Here is a 15,484-nt window from a genome sequence, read left to right as displayed (position 1 = left end):
ATCATTTACTGCTCAACTCTGCCTCATGTTGGAGACACCCGTAGAAAGAACATAAAACTATCACACCCAGGCCTAGATCAGTTAAATCAGAATCTTTGAGGGTTAAGTATCAGACTATTTTTTCCTCCTGAAGCTGCAATGTCTCCTCTTCTCCAGGAGACTCATGGGTAGCCATGGATGCAAACTACGTATTTAATTCAAGCCCCTACAGGACCTAGGGGAGAAGTTAGCAATGGGCTTAAGGTCACACTGATAGTCTCGTGAGCTGCTAAGACCCCGGGTTCCCCAACAAGTATCCCTCTTGGTTGGGGAGGTTTGCGACCCACTCTTTACTTTTGTGTCTAAAACAAAAGAAATGAGCAGAAGTTTTGGGATTTTTGGGGGGTGGGGTGGGGGCGTCGGTTCGGGGAGGAATCAAGCGCCAACTCCTGAACCAACCAGAACTCGGGGGTTCATTAATGCCCGGTGGGTCTTGGGCAGAGCAGCGGGAAGCGCCCTGACTCCGGGTCTTCCGCTGGTCTCTTAGACCCCTGACCCCGGGCCAGCGTCTCCTTTCTGAGTGACCTTCAGCGTCTGCACCGCTAAACCACTCCGAGCCGAGGACCCCTGCAGCCCACTTAGCTTTTCAGGACGCTGTCGGCGCAGTCTTCACGTCACTCCCCACGTACCTAAGCACTCTAGCCTCAGACTAAAAAGTTTTGTATTCAGCCCCGGCCTCTGCCATTGGCTTCTGCCTTTGGCCACCTGACTTACTTAAGCCAATGAGAGGTGAGAAAATTAATACTTCCGCTTTGTGTTCTCCTAATGAACCACAGTGTTCACCTTTCGGATGCTATGGTTGGCCATCTTCTTTCACCTCGCCAGCTTATTGGCCAGTACTGCGAAAACGTAGTGCGCAGGGTCCGAGAGCTGCTGTGTCAGACAGCTGGGCTGCCATGGCGTCCTACTTTGAGGAACACGACTGCGAGCCCACGGACCCGGAGCAGGAGGCCCGAACTAACATGCTGCTGGAGCTCGCTAGGTGGATGGCCGAGGCTGGGAGGTGGGGCCAGGCTGCGGGTTTCTGGGTTGGGGCTGGCTGGAGAAGACGGATTATCTGGGGTAGCAGATTCTGGGGAGGACGGATGAATGATCTGGAGAGTTAGCCTGGAGGCCAGATTTGAGGGAAGTCGATCATTTGAATCGTCTTTGGGCCTCCCGGTTAAGGGGATTCTGGGAAAGACTGGATGGAGTAGGGGGAGTCGGTGACTGGAGGGCAGCGGGCGCTAGGAGGTGCCGAAGGAGAGCCATGGGGGCGGGGTAGGGGCCGTGTAGATGTGAGTAGGTACTTTGGTTAGGAACACCGGGCACGCGGACACTGCCACATGGAATCTGGCTTTACCGGGTCATTCCTGGGTGGCCTGAGTGACTTCTCTGAGCCTGTTGCCGCAAATGTAAAATGAGAATAAACAGCCTGCGTAATTGAGGTTGTCTGATAGCAGCTGTAAACTATTTCTCACTCTGCTTTTAATCTAGTGAGCACTACCGATTGGGGGTAGCTAAATTATTACCACTAGCTGGACAAGGTATTTACCTACTGATGTTGAGTGCTTTGTGGAGGCAAAGAGGAAGTGTAGTTTTCTTTGATTCCCACTTTGCGTCTTTCTTCCCAGGTCGCTTTTCAATAGTATGGACATCGAAGGCTTGGGATTGGTAGTAGATTGGGATCACCACCTGCCTCCACCTGCTGCCAAGACTGTGGTTGAGAACCTCCCCAGAACAGTCATCAGGGGCTCTCAGTCTGGTGAGAACACTGTTTCTGTTTTTTGGGGCAGGTCTGCCAGACCCCTTCCCCCACAGTCCCTCTCAAGCCAGACTGTGCACTGGTCCTTCAGTTTTCCAGGCCAGGTTGGGGCAAGTGTCCTTTAGGAGGGGGAGCTGGGACGTGGGGCCTATAGCAGCTGTCCTGATCAGCGCTCCCTCCTAAAGAGCTCAAGTGCCCCGTGTGTCTTTTGGAATTTGAGGAGGAGGAGACTGCCATTGAGATGCCTTGCCATCACTTCTTCCATTCCAACTGTATTCTGCCCTGGCTGAACAAGGTACTGCTTCCTTTCTCCCAGCCCTCACTCTGCCCAGTTTTCAAGCCCCTTTCTTTTTATGAACTGTTGGGGAATCAGAGAAGGAAGAAGGCTCAGGGTGAGAACTGGGAGTAGGGGATGGATATTAGCTTCTAAAGATCAGACCTGGGCTGGAACAGTTTGACCTGGTGTTTTACTCCTGTTTTACCCAGACAAATTCCTGTCCCCTTTGCCGCCACGAGCTACCCACTGATGATGACACTTATGAGGAGCACAGACGAGATAAGGTAGGAGCTGGTGCTAAGTGGAGGGGGTGGTAATAGGGCTCCCTCAGGCTGTCCTTGATCTCCCACCTCAGCATGCTTGGGTAGGTCTCGGGTCACTGACTCTGGCTGTGTTCCCTGTGACTTTGGTGAGGGGCATCTCATGTCAGGGGCCTGAGAACAGTGAGAGCTAGTTCCATCAAAGCTGCCCCATCCCTTCACTTACAAGCCCTCAGATATGGCCCCTGCCTCTTTCCTTCAGGCTCGTAAGCAGCAGCAGAAGCACCGACTGGAGAACCTGCATGGAGCCATGTACACATGAGGTGGCTGGGGCTGAGAAGTGGTCCTCATCTTCCTCCTGTACCTTGAATCCTCATTAAAGGTTTCTTTACCTACCCTGTGACTGCATTGCTTGCGGGCCTGGGCAGGGGTTCTGCGCCCTCACGAGGGTCCTACTGCTATTGGGGAAGGTGGGCCTGGACTGCGGAAGACACTAGGATACACAGCCTTCCCTGCCAAGCCTGCTGGCCTGAGGGCACTGGAGACCCAGGTCAAGTACCTGGCCACTGGACCAGCTAGGGCTTGAGCCTATGCATTTGTGGTTGGAAAGCAAAATATGTCATGGTCTGGCACCCAGTAGACATTTAAAAATGCACCCCTTTCCCCCTGCAATTTTTAGTCAACCTTGGAATCCCACGCACTTTCTTCTTCTAACATTTTTAAAGCTGCTCTTTACACAACCCTCTACACCCCCATCCCCTTATACGAAGGAATCAAAACTTCAAACTAGACTTTGAGTGGGTGAAGGAAGTGTGGAATGATCAGATCAGTCAGTTCTTTAAACTGCTTAAAAGCCCAAACAGGGCTTCAGGCTCTTGGGGGGGTGTTTGGCTAGCACCTGCCATCCTGCTCTCAAAGAGTGCTGGGCACTCAGGACTCTTCCCAGGGGCACGGGCTTCCTCCTGTTTTTCCCTAGGGAAAGCTAACCTGAATCAGGCCCTCTGACTCTCCAGAACAGACTACAAACATGCAAATTAGAATTCTTTTAATAGATATATATATAAAAGTACTAAAATACCCACATGGTTCTGCTGTTATTTGCCCTAGAAAAAGTAAGGGGCAGAGTGAAGAATCCCAGGGCCCAAAAGTGGGCCTTCCCACATACTAAGGCATGCCCCCTACCCGCAGCACTTTTATCCTTGCCATTCCCAGCCCCCAATTCCTGCAGCACGAAACCCCAGTGATCTGGCCCTGGCACTGGGGAATAGAAGGCACCTGAAGGGTTGGCTGGGTGACTGCGGATATGTGACCTTTAAACATACAAACAGTGGGGGGGGCGGGTCATGCACAGCTTAGGCAGCTGCCAGGACCCGCTCCTCTATGGCACAGGTGGGTGTGGGATGGCCCCTCGTCCAGGGGCAAGGAAGCCTATATCCCAATAGAATACTTTCTTAAAATTGTTTTTGGTACAAAATAAATTCAAAGAAGACGGGCGGGGAGCAGTGGAGGCTGGGCCAGCCACCCTCCCCAGACCTCAGATCATGGCTATGCTCTCAGGGGCACAGTTGAGGTGAGTGGAGGTGCTGGTGCTCCCGGAGGACTTGCAGGCCCGGCCAGCAGGCTGCAGTGCAGCCACCAGTGTCTCTGAGGAGACTGTCCCAAACTCATAGCAGAAGGTGCCGTAGAAAATGAGGATGTCGATGACAAACACCCACTCGCACAGGGCTGCCCCGTGCTGCAGCTGAGAACTCTCATGGATGAAGAAGACACCGCCTGGAATGGGGCTAAGGAAAGGTCCAGTAGGATATGTGGGGGACTGGCAACACACCTGCCTGTAACTATGATCTGTAACTATGCTGGGGCAAAGGACTAGGCCTGACATCTCAGGAGAGGGTGTGGAAGACCACACTGGGCAGTGTTATCTGGAAGGTGTGCCATTCTCCCCCAGCCATCTTGGGTGAGAGAAGGGCTGGGCTATCTTGGAAGGATACTGAGGATCAGGGCGACAAAGGCGATGGCTGCCAGCACAATCCTCAGGTAGGCCATAGCCAGGTCCTGGGGGGCGGTGGCCCCATGGTAGGAGAGGACACAGTGCAGGCAGACACACAGCAACCCGGCTGGGAAGGCCACACCGGCTCCGATATAATGCAGAGATTTGGCATGATCCACCTAGGCTCAGAGAGAAGGCTCATCAGTGAAGTAGCCCTGCTTCTCTAACCCCTTCATAGCTTTTCTTTCTCTTCCTTCTTCTCCCAGGCCCTGCTTCCCTCACCCCCAACCTTGAGGGGCTACCCCTGTATCTTGGGTCAACCCTCAGGAGACTGAGGGTCCCAGCAGACCGCCTACAATTTTAGAAGAAGTTCAAGAGGTGGATAGGTGGGTCTACCTGAAAGTTCCCGACCACCACAAGGCCTGCAGCATTGGTGCAGCCTGTGATGAGTGTTGTGGTGTTAATCCAGGAATGCCGACTCTGCTCCAGGAGCTGCCCGTAGAGCAGGAGGCCGAGCAGGGCCACTGGGGAAGAAGAGCATGAGTGGAGCCTGCTAGCTCTCACCCCTTCAGACACTCTGAGAGGCACAGGGAATAGATGGGTGGGTGGTGAACTGGGTTTCCTCAGGTTCCAGCCAGCAGAATGGCTGTGTGGGAGTCAGCCTCTGGCTTTCACGAAACAGGTGGAAGTGGCCCCTCTTGCTTTAGCCCTTGGTTGGGTGGGCTTGGCTGGGTAGCCCTTGGTAAGCAAAGGCTTCTTCGGGGGAGGGTGTGGAGGGATGGGCTGGACCGGGCTGGCTAGAGGGGCTAAGGGCACAACTCACCCATGAAAGCACCCACGTTGCCAATGAGGCTGAAGAGGCAACTCTCTGGGGGATATGTGCCGCACTTGCTGGGGGGAGGGGGCAAGGACAAAGTGAGAGAGGGGCAGGAGCAGCAGAGGGCCCCCCTCTGGCCCACTTGCTTTCTCCGTGCTTGATTTAAGCCACTGATTTATGAGAAAGACCACTGTTTCTCACAAACTGGTCCCAGGCTGGCACTCCCTCCCCTCCAAATAAAGCAGAGCTCGTGTGTGACAGGTTAGGAAGTACCCAGGATTGCTGGGCAGACCCCAAGACTTCTTGGACTCCCCAAGACTGTCGAGGCCTGTAGCTGGTCTGGCTGTCCTTGAGCCAGATCTCGGGCTGGGCAATCAGAGGGCTTGAGCTTAAATCTAGCTACCTCTACTTAATAGCTGCATGACCTAAATGGACGACATACCTCAACTTCAGTTTCCTTGCCTATAAAATAATGAAAACAATAGCTGCTTCAGTGCTCAGAGAATTAAATGGCGTTATTCATGTAAAGCATTCAGCACAGTGCCTGGCACACAGTAACTGTCAAGGAGCACTGTTATTAAGTGCTCTTAATATAATTATTATTCCTGTGAGACCCTTTGGTACAGGCCTTTGCTTGATGAGGGGCTTGGCTGGGAGTCTATCAGTGCCTTGGACCTCTCTGATCTGCCCCGTTTCCAGGCCTTACCTGATGAGGGGGACGTCATCCAGGGTGCAGCAGGTCTTGGGACCCCCTTGCTCATCGGGGTCAGGAGAGCAGGACTCGTTGTAGGACCTGGAAGGCAGGACAGAGTAGATTGGTGGAAACGGTTCCCCTAACCATTCGGCCTTTACTTCAGATACCACCCTATCAGACCTCCTCCCTTATCAGAGAGCAGGAGAGCCCACTTCTTGGGGCCTGCTTGAGACAGAAGCCAAAGGGGCAAAGGGATGGTGGGAAACAGGTAAGTGGGCACAGAGCCATGCCTGGGGAGGGGCAGGCGCGCCAATGTCAAAGAAGAGCAGTGAGGCTCAGGGTCTCCATCTGGCTCGCAGCAGCCCCGGCCCAAGAGGGAACAGAGATGAAGGGAGCTTTAGAGTGAAGCTGTCTGCAGAGTGCGCCATACCAGTTCTCCACAGGGCACACGTGGCGGTTCATCACGGCCATGGCATACCTGTGGGAGCAGAACTGTCACCTGACGACCCTCCCAGCCAAGCCCAAGCCCAGCCTTCCCCCACTGACCAATGTCTCTTCCCTTGATTCTGGTCCCATTCAGCCTCATTGCCTAGCTAAGGATTCAAGCTGGGGTGGCCCTGAGGCCTGACGCCACACTAGAACCTACAGCATGGCCACAAACTAGAGGATCTCTGGAATTTGCTGTGACTAGCATTAGGTCTGTTGGGGACACCTTGCTGGACAGATTGTCCCAAGCGACTGACTACATGCCCAGGCACCAGGCCAGGCTTTGGAGACAGAGTGACCCTGGGTATCACCCTGGAGCCTGCAACAGGACAAGGGACTTTGTGTGTCCCATCGAACTCCTGTCCTTCCTCAGCCTGGGCCCATTTTGTTTCCTTGCTGTCTCCCCCCTCCCCCTCTTTACTTACACAGTCCATAGGCCAGTGATGGAGAATGCTGACAAGCTGACAGGAAGGAGGATCCAGGCGGTCATGAGGGGGGGGAGCCAGGGTGGTAGTGGTGTGGGAGGGATGACAAGAGGTAGGTGGGGAGGAGGGGGCAGGATCAGCTACCTTAAGATACTTCTCCAAAACCATCAACTGCCCCAGCCTGGTGGAGAGAGAAGGGTCAAAGTCCAGGGTCCAGTGAGTGGCTAAAGCCGTAACGGGCGGGGGTGTTAGGGTATCACCCGATTCGGGACACCCACTGGAGCTCAGAATGCCCACACTTTGGGCTCAACCCACACCAGAGTGTGGTCACCTCTGGCACCCACCAGGGCCTCCACGTCCCACCCAAAAGCCACCAGCATGCTCGGGGACTCAGGCGGCGCCATAACATCTGCACAGGTAGTAGTCACCCTCGCCTGAGGTAGCCAGGCTGGACGCCATGCTACAGTTAGGACGGTCTAGGGGCCAAGCCAAAGAAAGCCTGGAGGGCATCCAGGCCCGGCAGAGGGGCTGCCGCACCCTGGAGAAGGGCGGGCTCAAGAGGGAAGCCCAGCCCGGCCAGCATGGGCGCCTGGAGCCCGTGGCCAGCGAGACTCTGGACCCAGGAAACAAGCCTTCTTCGGTGATCCTTGGGGGTCCTGAGAAGTAGGGGGCCCAGTACGCACCTCCCCTGAGCGCCCTGCGGCTGCCGCGCACTACTCACTCCGGCGTGGCGCCATCCGGGGCTGCGGCCCTCAAAGCGGCCCTGCAGGTTTAAAGGGCCGGCGGCCACGCCCCCACCCCAGGCCGCGTCGCGCCGCGCCGCCCGCCGGGACCTGGAGTCCCCGCCCCGCGTGCCCTGTGCTCTGCTCGGGACTACAAATCCCGAGCCCCAGCGCAGAGACCCGGTGCAATGGACGTGCTGCCCAGCCCTGGGGAAACGGGCATGAGGACTCCAGCGGCGGCTGTGACTCCGGGATGCCCAAAGGATAATCCCGGTTTTCGTTTCTGCAGTGGAAGCTTCGGGAGGCGGGAAGCCGGGGGCGGGGCAGCACCTTCCACCACCACTGGTGATCGTCATTGTGCACGTGGCTGGAGGTGGCCTCCTCCGCCCCTGGGTACATTCCGAGGCAGGGGAGGGCGGACTCCAGGTCACTCCGGGTTATCTCCCTCATCGTGGCGCCCCGTGTCTGCCTCTGTCCCAGGCTAGGTGCCTCGTAGAGAAAGAAGCCTTAGCTCATCCGTAAGGTCAAGCAACCATGGTTTGACTTCTGCTACGACGGACACTGCAAATTTTGGAGGGTGCTACTTTCACCAGATACATTTTCAAGGGTACCAGTACACATAGTTTTACTGTCCAGAAGTCAGTGTCCAAAATGTTACCCCAGTGCTCAACACTTAACGCAGAGACCAATTCTAAATAGAAGCACGTGGCCAGGTGTTAGTATGCAATAGTAGGTAGGTGGGAGACCCAAAGCAATTTAAGAAAAGGAAGCAGGATATTGTGAAAATAAATCACCTACCAGCTTCAACAAAACCTACAGGTCACGAGTGCCCTCGTTGTTCTTTCCCTAGTTAAAAGGACGGAATACTTTGAACATACCAGAAGGGTGCCTGGAACTCTAAAAGGAAGCCCGAAATCTGTTGGGAGTTTCTGTGAGATGACACTGGCGCCAACAAATCATTATCTGAAGAGCATGGGCCCAAGCTGCCAGGAGGCAGGGGGTTGTGAAGTTCCACAGCACCGGTGAGGCAAAGGTAAAACTGTCCAGTACTGTGCAGAAAATGAAGCAGATAAGCTGGACAATGGCTTGAAAAAAGAGAAAAAAAAATTGGATCTAGTGGCAGTTAAAATGGAAAGAGGAAACCTGTTGGAGAGACCTTTTCCAAATCACATCAAGACAAGTAGTGGAAGCATGGCTGTTCAGAGTGATTACAAGATGACCAGGCTGGACAGACCAGTGGGGTGTAAAACTCAGTCCAGCTGCTGCTGGCTGTACTGGTGCCCCAGAACAAAGGGGTCCCTCTTTCCCATTCACAGAGAAGCTCCATCTTCTTGCTCAGGTGTGTTTCTGTTGGCACAAGCCCCTTTTCCCTCATCTTCCCAGTGGTGCTATGAACCCTCACCATTTCCTACTTCATCAGTAACTTTGCCATTCTTAATCAACACTGTTTCTTATTGATCAGGGTTTGGGTTCCTGTCCAACCTTTATCTTGGGGTTGATCCGAGAGGACTAGTCAAGCTCTAAACTGGCTGTTTTAAAATAAACTGGGTAGACAAGCACTGTAGAGCTGTGAGAAGAAGGAAGATTTTGGCTTAATATGACATTATGAGTAGTCCTTAAAATAGAATTATCCCCCAAAATAAGAGCTCCCTGGGACCAAAAGGCTCTTCATGTGTAGTCGGTAAGGGAGGAGTCGTGTATCAGACAAGTAGGACCAGATGTCTTTAAAAGTCCCTTCCAGCTCCAAAGCCACATGAGTCTAGATGTTATGTTCCCACCAGGACGGTTCTTAAAATAGGCTAAAGCAAGAGATAAGATTTCAAATGCCGATTCTGTGGTGCCGAATGATGTCAGGGGCAGGCATTTAACCTTCACTTTCCTTACACACACAAATGATTTCACAACTCTTGGCAAAAACAGTGCTGTAAAAATAACGTTTATTGGTTAAAAACAATACTGTCTTTGAAAAGTACCTTCCTCCCAGTATTTTCAAATTATTTGCATACTTCACTTTATTCATCCACAAAGCAGAAACATTGAAATGAGAAAACAGAAGACTATATGGCTTTTTATACATTTAACATCACAGCGTAACCAGTGCAACCAGCCTGCCATTCTGGTGGCTCTGAGAAGGCCGGGGGGCTACTCACTCGGGTTTTTACTTCTAGTACCACTCCAGTCATTGAGGAAATTTGGGGTGGGTGCCTATGGCTTCTTTTTTAAAAAAGATTTTACTTACATACTTTTAGAGAGAGGGGATGGGAGAGAGAGAGGGAGAGAACTATCACTGGGGTGCCTCTTGTACACACCACACCCCAACTGGGGATTGAACCCCTAACTCAGGCACGTGCCCTGTCCGGAAATTGAACCAGCGACCTTTTGCGTTGTGGTACGGTGCTCAACCAACTGAACCACACCCATCAGGGCCTTATGGCTTCTTAGCCATCTAATTCCTCTGGGCGAGGAATTCAAGGAGGGAGCTTAAAATGTTTCAAATAATTTTCAACATTCCACTGTGATTCTCCCAAAAGGCTCAGAGGTAGGAAAATAATCTGTCCTTATTTCTCTTTCTATATATAAAGGTTTCATTTATATTTGTAAACCAGTTGGGATCTACTACCCAACCACCTCCAGATCCCACCGAATGCACAGCAGATTGAATACCCACTACCCTAGGCTCACCTCTAGTTGGCAGTGCCCTCAGGGGAGACCATGGAGATGGAATGTCCTTTTCAAAGGCTCTTCCATGGGAGAATTTGATACTGCCCATGCTGGTCCTGCTATCTGGCCAGCCTCCACAGGCTTCTACTCTCTCTTACTCAATACAAAAAGCTTTACATTCTTTTCTTGCTTTTCGTTCGTCAAAGATTTCCATGCTTGCCAACTGGCTAGAACTCAAGCTTCAGTGTTTATTTTTGCACAGCCCAAACCCCTGCAAACCCCAGCTTCCTTCTGTATCTCCCACTGTGGCCCAGGAAACACAAAACTTTAAAATCCAAGGCTTACCCTCAGTTAAGTGAAGGAACACTTACGTAAGATACCTGTCAGGCTACCAGACTTTTTTTTTAGATAGCCAAGAATGCATCTAGTCAAGTGGGTGTCGAATCTGCAGCAGCCTGCTGGAAAGCTCCAGCTAGCCTAGCGCTGTTGCCACCGCACCACACAGCATTGGCCAATCCTGTCTGGGAACAGCTAGAGCCTGTGGGAAATGCTCTGAACATTTGTTTCCCTTGATGGCAGAGCACCGATCTGAAAACAGCTGAAAGATGTCTGGAGGCAAGCCTAGTGAATAAACTGGGCCCCAGATAAGGGGTGGCAATAACCAATGACCCTGTGCTAGAAAGCTCTCTGATGGCTGAGGGCCATCACCAGAGAAGCATTTCAGGCATGCCTGGAGCAATGGCAGCCTCCTCACCATCTAGATGGTGCAATAATTCTCTGAAGGACAACCTCAGTGAGTACCAGGCTTAGTGATTTACAGTCATACTGCATAAATTCGCTAAGAATTAGAATGCTTTCTTGAATGGAAAATATGTTGTATGCACTTGATAGGCAAAGTGCTTCAAGAAAAAATTTACATGCAAGCAGTTCCCATCAGTTTCTTACCTGAGCGTGTAAGGATTACATGACAAACACATAAAGACAGTAGGTACATGCTTCCCTTCTCACAAAATAGAATAGAGGCTAAACTTTCAGGTGCTGTGCCCAACCTCTTCTGGTCTTGTTTCTAAATTTCTATAATAAATCCAGGAAGCAGGCCATTCAGCTGTGAGACGATGGACCCCAAAGGTATTTCCAGGTTGGGAAGCCCAAGAGTTCCAATGAGATTCTATGTCCAAGTCAGAAGATCAGTCGAAGAGCTGGAAGACTAAAATGACTGGTTCTCTGAGCTGCAGGGAGATTGGGATGATGGCACAGCCTCCTTCACTCAGGAAGCTCTGGAGGGTAGTTAACATTGTTAAGTCAAAAGGCACTTGGAGTCCAGCTGAATAAATAGAGGGCAGACTTTCTCCTTTAAAAGTAGAACTGTGCTCAGGACCGGCAAGGTTAAGGCCTTTAACCTTGGGCCAGCTCTTTGGGTCAGGAGCACTGTGGTCCCTTCACAACCAGGTCTTTTTAACTTATCCACCTCACTCACCTTCCTGCATTCTTCTGTCACTGCAGCTGTGCCTAGCTGCATTTTAACAATGTGCTTTAAGAGTGCCCTCAGGTGTCCTCTAAGAGAAAAGCTGCTGAGATGGACCAGCTAGACTGATCTTGAGACCCTGATGTGGAGAAACCCCTGGGGCAGGGGGGACTTTGGTTTCAAGAAGTCTCAGTGCTTGTCGGCTCATGTAACCCCCAAATTTCAAGTCATTGAGGTTAGGCTAATGTGCTGGAAAACTTAAGTGGCAGGGACCAGAATGGATGCCCTGTGGATTTCTCAGAATTCAGCTTAAACCTGCATTAGGAAAAATGTTCACTTAGGGGAAAGCACTGATATTCCTGGGATGTTTATTTGAAGGATTTGTTGGGAGATTATCTCTTGGAAGACGAAAGGAGAAGGAATGGGGCAGGAATGAGAGATGTTCATTTCCTTTCCTTTGGGGTATTGTGCCTTTTTTAATCTTTGCAACTACGGTTCCAAACAGGCAATTATTGCTGCTGATTTCTCTTTAACAGTTCAAGACTGTTAAATCACATTTGGAGGGGCAGTTTCAAGCGGGTTCTGATAGTTCCCCTTTAGCGATGAGGTTGAAAGCTAGAATTCTATAGTCTTAATCAAGGGAGGTTTTGCTACAAGAAATTTTTGAAATTTAGTTTTGGCATCATCTTCCTAAGTCTCCTTATCTAGATTATACAAAACCGTGAAACCTGACAGAAACTTGAAAAAGCCATGGAAGGAGAAGGAGACATGCTTGCAAGCCAGCCTCGAAAATGAACACCTCTCCCTGTATTGATATCAGATTACTGGAAGAGCTCGTCAGAAAGGTATACCACCAGGACCCCACACCTCCTCAGTCCTCGGCAGCTGGAGGTGTATAATCACATTGCAAGGCGGGGTGGAACTGATGGACTCTGAGACCAAAAGATGAAGGAAAGAACAAAGAAACAGGGGGAAAAAAGATCTAGAAGAACATGAATGAAAGTGAGCAGATGCACGGTAGAAAGAAACCATAAAATAACAAACATAGCCCATGGAGCTGGGTGGAGCAGCAGTGCCCAGGTGTCCTGGGCATATGAACTCATTGAGAAAGCAGCACATTGGCATAAGGCTTCTAAACCTTGGCTCTCCTGGGAGTCTGTGCTCTTAGAACACCAAACTAGCCAAAAATTCTAAAAAATCCTAAATCAGGCTGGTCAAGTGGGCCAAAAGAAAGACTGCCTACCAGGGAGTTGGTCAGGCACAGTCCCTACAACATCCTTTCCTAGGAGCTCTGGGAGGTGTCTGTGTATTTGTATGTATGTGTCTCAAGATCAGCCTAGACTGGTCCTGGCATCCTCAAACTAGGGGTGAACTCCCTGGGCAGTGACTCCAGCTTGGAGGGAATGCCTTCAGCCTGGTCAGTGTCGGCTCTGGCGCTTTGCAATCTCCTCCTTGATGCGCAACTTGAGGGCCTCTCGCATGGGTGGATCCAGAGGCGTGTGTGCTGACACCTCCTCACTCACCCTTCCTGGATCATCGTCCTACGTGGGGGAAGAGTCAGGAAGCTCAGGGCCTGGCCTCTTCTGGAAAGACAACCTGCCCTGTCCCTAGATAATACTCTCAAAGAACTCCATTTGATTCATAACTTCTTTCCAGTGCCTGTCATTTCCCAGGTATCCCCTGTAACAGTGATTCTCAACTGAGGGTCATATGAGCCCTCTCTGTTGCCCACTGAGGATCACTGTGTGATGGAAGGCATTGCCCAGCAGTCTATGCTCCCATACAGAGCAGACACTTCCCTCTGACCCTGATGAAAGCAGTGGCTTGGGGGCTAGCAGGGATTTCTACCAGTTCCTAGGACCTTCAGGCTGTAGCTGTTTCCACCAGGCGTACCTGATACACGATAACTGATGTGACTTCTCCGCTGTCTGCCTCATATTCTAAGCAGAAGAGCTGATGGCTAGAAGGCTCTGGCTCGGAGCCTCCACTACTGCTGCTTTCACCGGACTCTTCACAGTCTGGGTTGCTTGGGTGGGTAGAGCAATCTGGAAGGGTGAACGAGAGGGAAGAGGGGAAGGCTGCTGGAGGCCCTGACCACAGAGATAAAAGCCCCAACTTTTTAGTGAGTGTGTTTGTATATGAAATGTAATGCTAGTCAGGAGTTTTATTTACATTTGTATCCCTGCTCCAGGGCCAGCACAGAGCTGCCACACAGTAGGTATACAGTATACACTTGTCTAGTGAATAGGGTTGGAAAGTAGTGGAGAGGTGGATAGAGCTCAGCCTGGATTCAAATGCAGGCTGTCATTTACTAGCTCTGAGATTTTGGGCAAGTTACTTAACCTATCTGTGCCTGTTTTCTGGTTATGAAACAGAAACAACAATCCCTGCCTTACAGGGTTCCTTTGATAACTATATGATAATGTACAGAAGCCTAACAACACTTCAAGTAATGCTCAACAAATCTGGCATCATTTGTTAACTATTCTAATCTCGAGGTCTCAGGAAAACTGGGGAAAAAGGCCTTTTGCTAGTTTGAGGCTTCAGTCCACAATTATGTCCTGGTGGCCTTCATCTGTGCCCAGCTTTTTATCTGTTAGGTAGTGGGAATACTAATATATAGGATGATGGGGCAAACTGGCAGGCAACTTCCTGTTGGCTCCAAAGTATGTCTTGTAGTAATAATATTTAACTGGGGGCCACGAGCCCTCCCTGTTCTCCAGGAGGAATGACTGGTCAGAGTTTGGGGACCGTCCAAGTGGAGGTTCTGAGAAGGGAGTTAATGAACTGAGCCTTAGGAAATAAGTATATATTTTTTCCTTTTTTCCATATAGAGAAGGGGAGTGCGTTGAGGCAGAGGGTCCAGGGCCAGAAGAGAGCGCGAGCTTGAATTTGAAGGCGGGCAGGGAGGGAGGCCTCACCTCTGTGTCGCGGGAGGTACACTTGCAGGTCCGGCTTGCGGGGCCGCGTCGGTGCGGGCGTGTGCCGCCTCCGAGCCTTCTCCTTGGCCGCCTGCTTCACCTTCTTGTCGTAGTCGTCCCTGAGGGGAGCCGAGTGGGAGTCAGGGACAGCCAGCCTGGCCGGGCCGGGCTAGGCAGGGGCGGGAGGAGGGCGACGGGGTGGGACGGTACCGGGCGAGCTGATTCCGCCGGATGTGGTGCACGAAGCCGTGGCTCATGTCCAGTCGCCCGCCGGGCTTGCAACAAACACCTGCCCCTGGATTCGATGCGGCTTCCATCTGGAGCGCTGTGCGCGGGGCAGCCGTCACCCCAACGGCCGCGCTCCCTTCCGGGGAGCTCGGGGCGCTCCTCGCCCGCCTTCCGGCCTAGCGCTCCGACCTTCCGCCCGGAAGGGCCGCGGGGCCGAGCGGCACCGCGCGCGGAGTTCCTATCGCGGGTGGGTGGTGAGCGCGCGCGTCTTTTTTGTGTAACATTACCTTGAGAATGGAGGATTTAGGCTTACTGCTGCTACGTCAGACGGTTGTGCACCTATTACACCACTCAGCGTTCGCTGTGGAGCCTTCCCATCCTTTCTCTAGGGTTAGGGTGCTGTGAAGCTTCGTCACCATCTGCGTGACCTCGGCTGACTGCTGAACCCCGCTGTGCCTCAGTTTCCTCCTTTGTAAATGGGAACTGGAGAGCACCTCGAGAGCTTTTGAGGAGGCGAGTGCTCTAGCAAGACCTGCAGCGGCTCCTGGGCCTTGTGCCGGAGCTTTGCCGTTGCCCCGTTACTGCCCGGGCCCAGCCTTGGGAGGACCCGCGGCTTTTCAGGCGTCAGAGCGTGTGCCACTTTCGAGTTCCCCCTAAAATAAACAAACAAAAAGACAAGATTAGGAATTCGTGATTAGAACTGGGACAATCCATGGTGCGCGCGCGCACACAGCTGAACTGAACACCGATGATCA

General features: G+C 52.0%; 3 protein-coding genes across 6 annotated transcripts; 1 reads left to right on the top strand and 2 right to left on the bottom strand.

Moving 5' to 3' along the window:
* Positions 1 to 875: 875 nt before the first annotated feature.
* RNF181 (ring finger protein 181) lies at positions 876 to 2,716 on the top strand. Of its 2 annotated transcripts, none has more exons than XM_037039340.1 (5): positions 876 to 1,021; positions 1,653 to 1,783; positions 1,969 to 2,078; positions 2,270 to 2,344; positions 2,583 to 2,716. In XM_037039340.1, exons 1-5 carry the CDS (start codon positions 936 to 938, stop codon positions 2,640 to 2,642), a joined length of 462 nt encoding a protein of 153 aa, XP_036895235.1. In that variant the 5' UTR covers positions 876 to 935; the 3' UTR covers positions 2,643 to 2,716. The 2 variants fall into 2 exon arrangements, with proteins under 2 accessions (XP_036895235.1, XP_036895225.1); XM_037039330.1 differs by having other exon boundaries at positions 876 to 1,042.
* Positions 2,717 to 3,348: 632 nt separating this feature from the next.
* TMEM150A (transmembrane protein 150A) lies at positions 3,349 to 7,829 on the bottom strand. 3 transcript variants are annotated; one of them, XM_037039280.1, is made up of 8 exons: positions 7,416 to 7,731; positions 6,733 to 6,913; positions 6,252 to 6,299; positions 5,834 to 5,920; positions 5,134 to 5,201; positions 4,707 to 4,834; positions 4,312 to 4,489; positions 3,349 to 4,093 (listed from the first exon to the last, which is right to left on the bottom strand). In XM_037039280.1, the coding sequence occupies exons 2-8, from the start codon at positions 6,795 to 6,797 to the stop codon at positions 3,855 to 3,857; spliced, it is 813 nt and encodes a 270-aa protein (XP_036895175.1). In that variant the 5' UTR covers positions 6,798 to 6,913; positions 7,416 to 7,731; the 3' UTR covers positions 3,349 to 3,854. The 3 variants fall into 3 exon arrangements, with proteins under 3 accessions (XP_036895175.1, XP_036895185.1, XP_036895195.1); XM_037039290.1 differs by lacking the exon at positions 7,416 to 7,731 and adding an exon at positions 7,270 to 7,377; XM_037039300.1 differs by lacking the exon at positions 6,252 to 6,299 and having other exon boundaries at positions 7,416 to 7,829.
* A 2,551-nt stretch (positions 7,830 to 10,380) lies between these two features.
* CUNH2orf68 (chromosome unknown C2orf68 homolog) lies at positions 10,381 to 14,928 on the bottom strand. The gene is made up of 4 exons (XM_037039314.1): positions 14,712 to 14,928; positions 14,502 to 14,620; positions 13,474 to 13,625; positions 10,381 to 13,121 (listed from the first exon to the last, which is right to left on the bottom strand). Exons 1-4 carry the CDS (start codon positions 14,816 to 14,818, stop codon positions 12,999 to 13,001), a joined length of 501 nt encoding a protein of 166 aa, XP_036895209.1. The 5' UTR covers positions 14,819 to 14,928; the 3' UTR covers positions 10,381 to 12,998.
* Positions 14,929 to 15,484: the final 556 nt, after the last annotated feature.

This window comes from Sturnira hondurensis, unplaced genomic scaffold (assembly GCF_014824575.4).
Source record: "Sturnira hondurensis isolate 20B ecotype Veracruz unplaced genomic scaffold, ASM1482457v3 Scaffold0002039, whole genome shotgun sequence".
Taxonomy (NCBI): domain Eukaryota; kingdom Metazoa; phylum Chordata; class Mammalia; order Chiroptera; family Phyllostomidae; genus Sturnira; species Sturnira hondurensis.
This window is presented reverse-complemented; position numbering and strand designations above follow the sequence as displayed.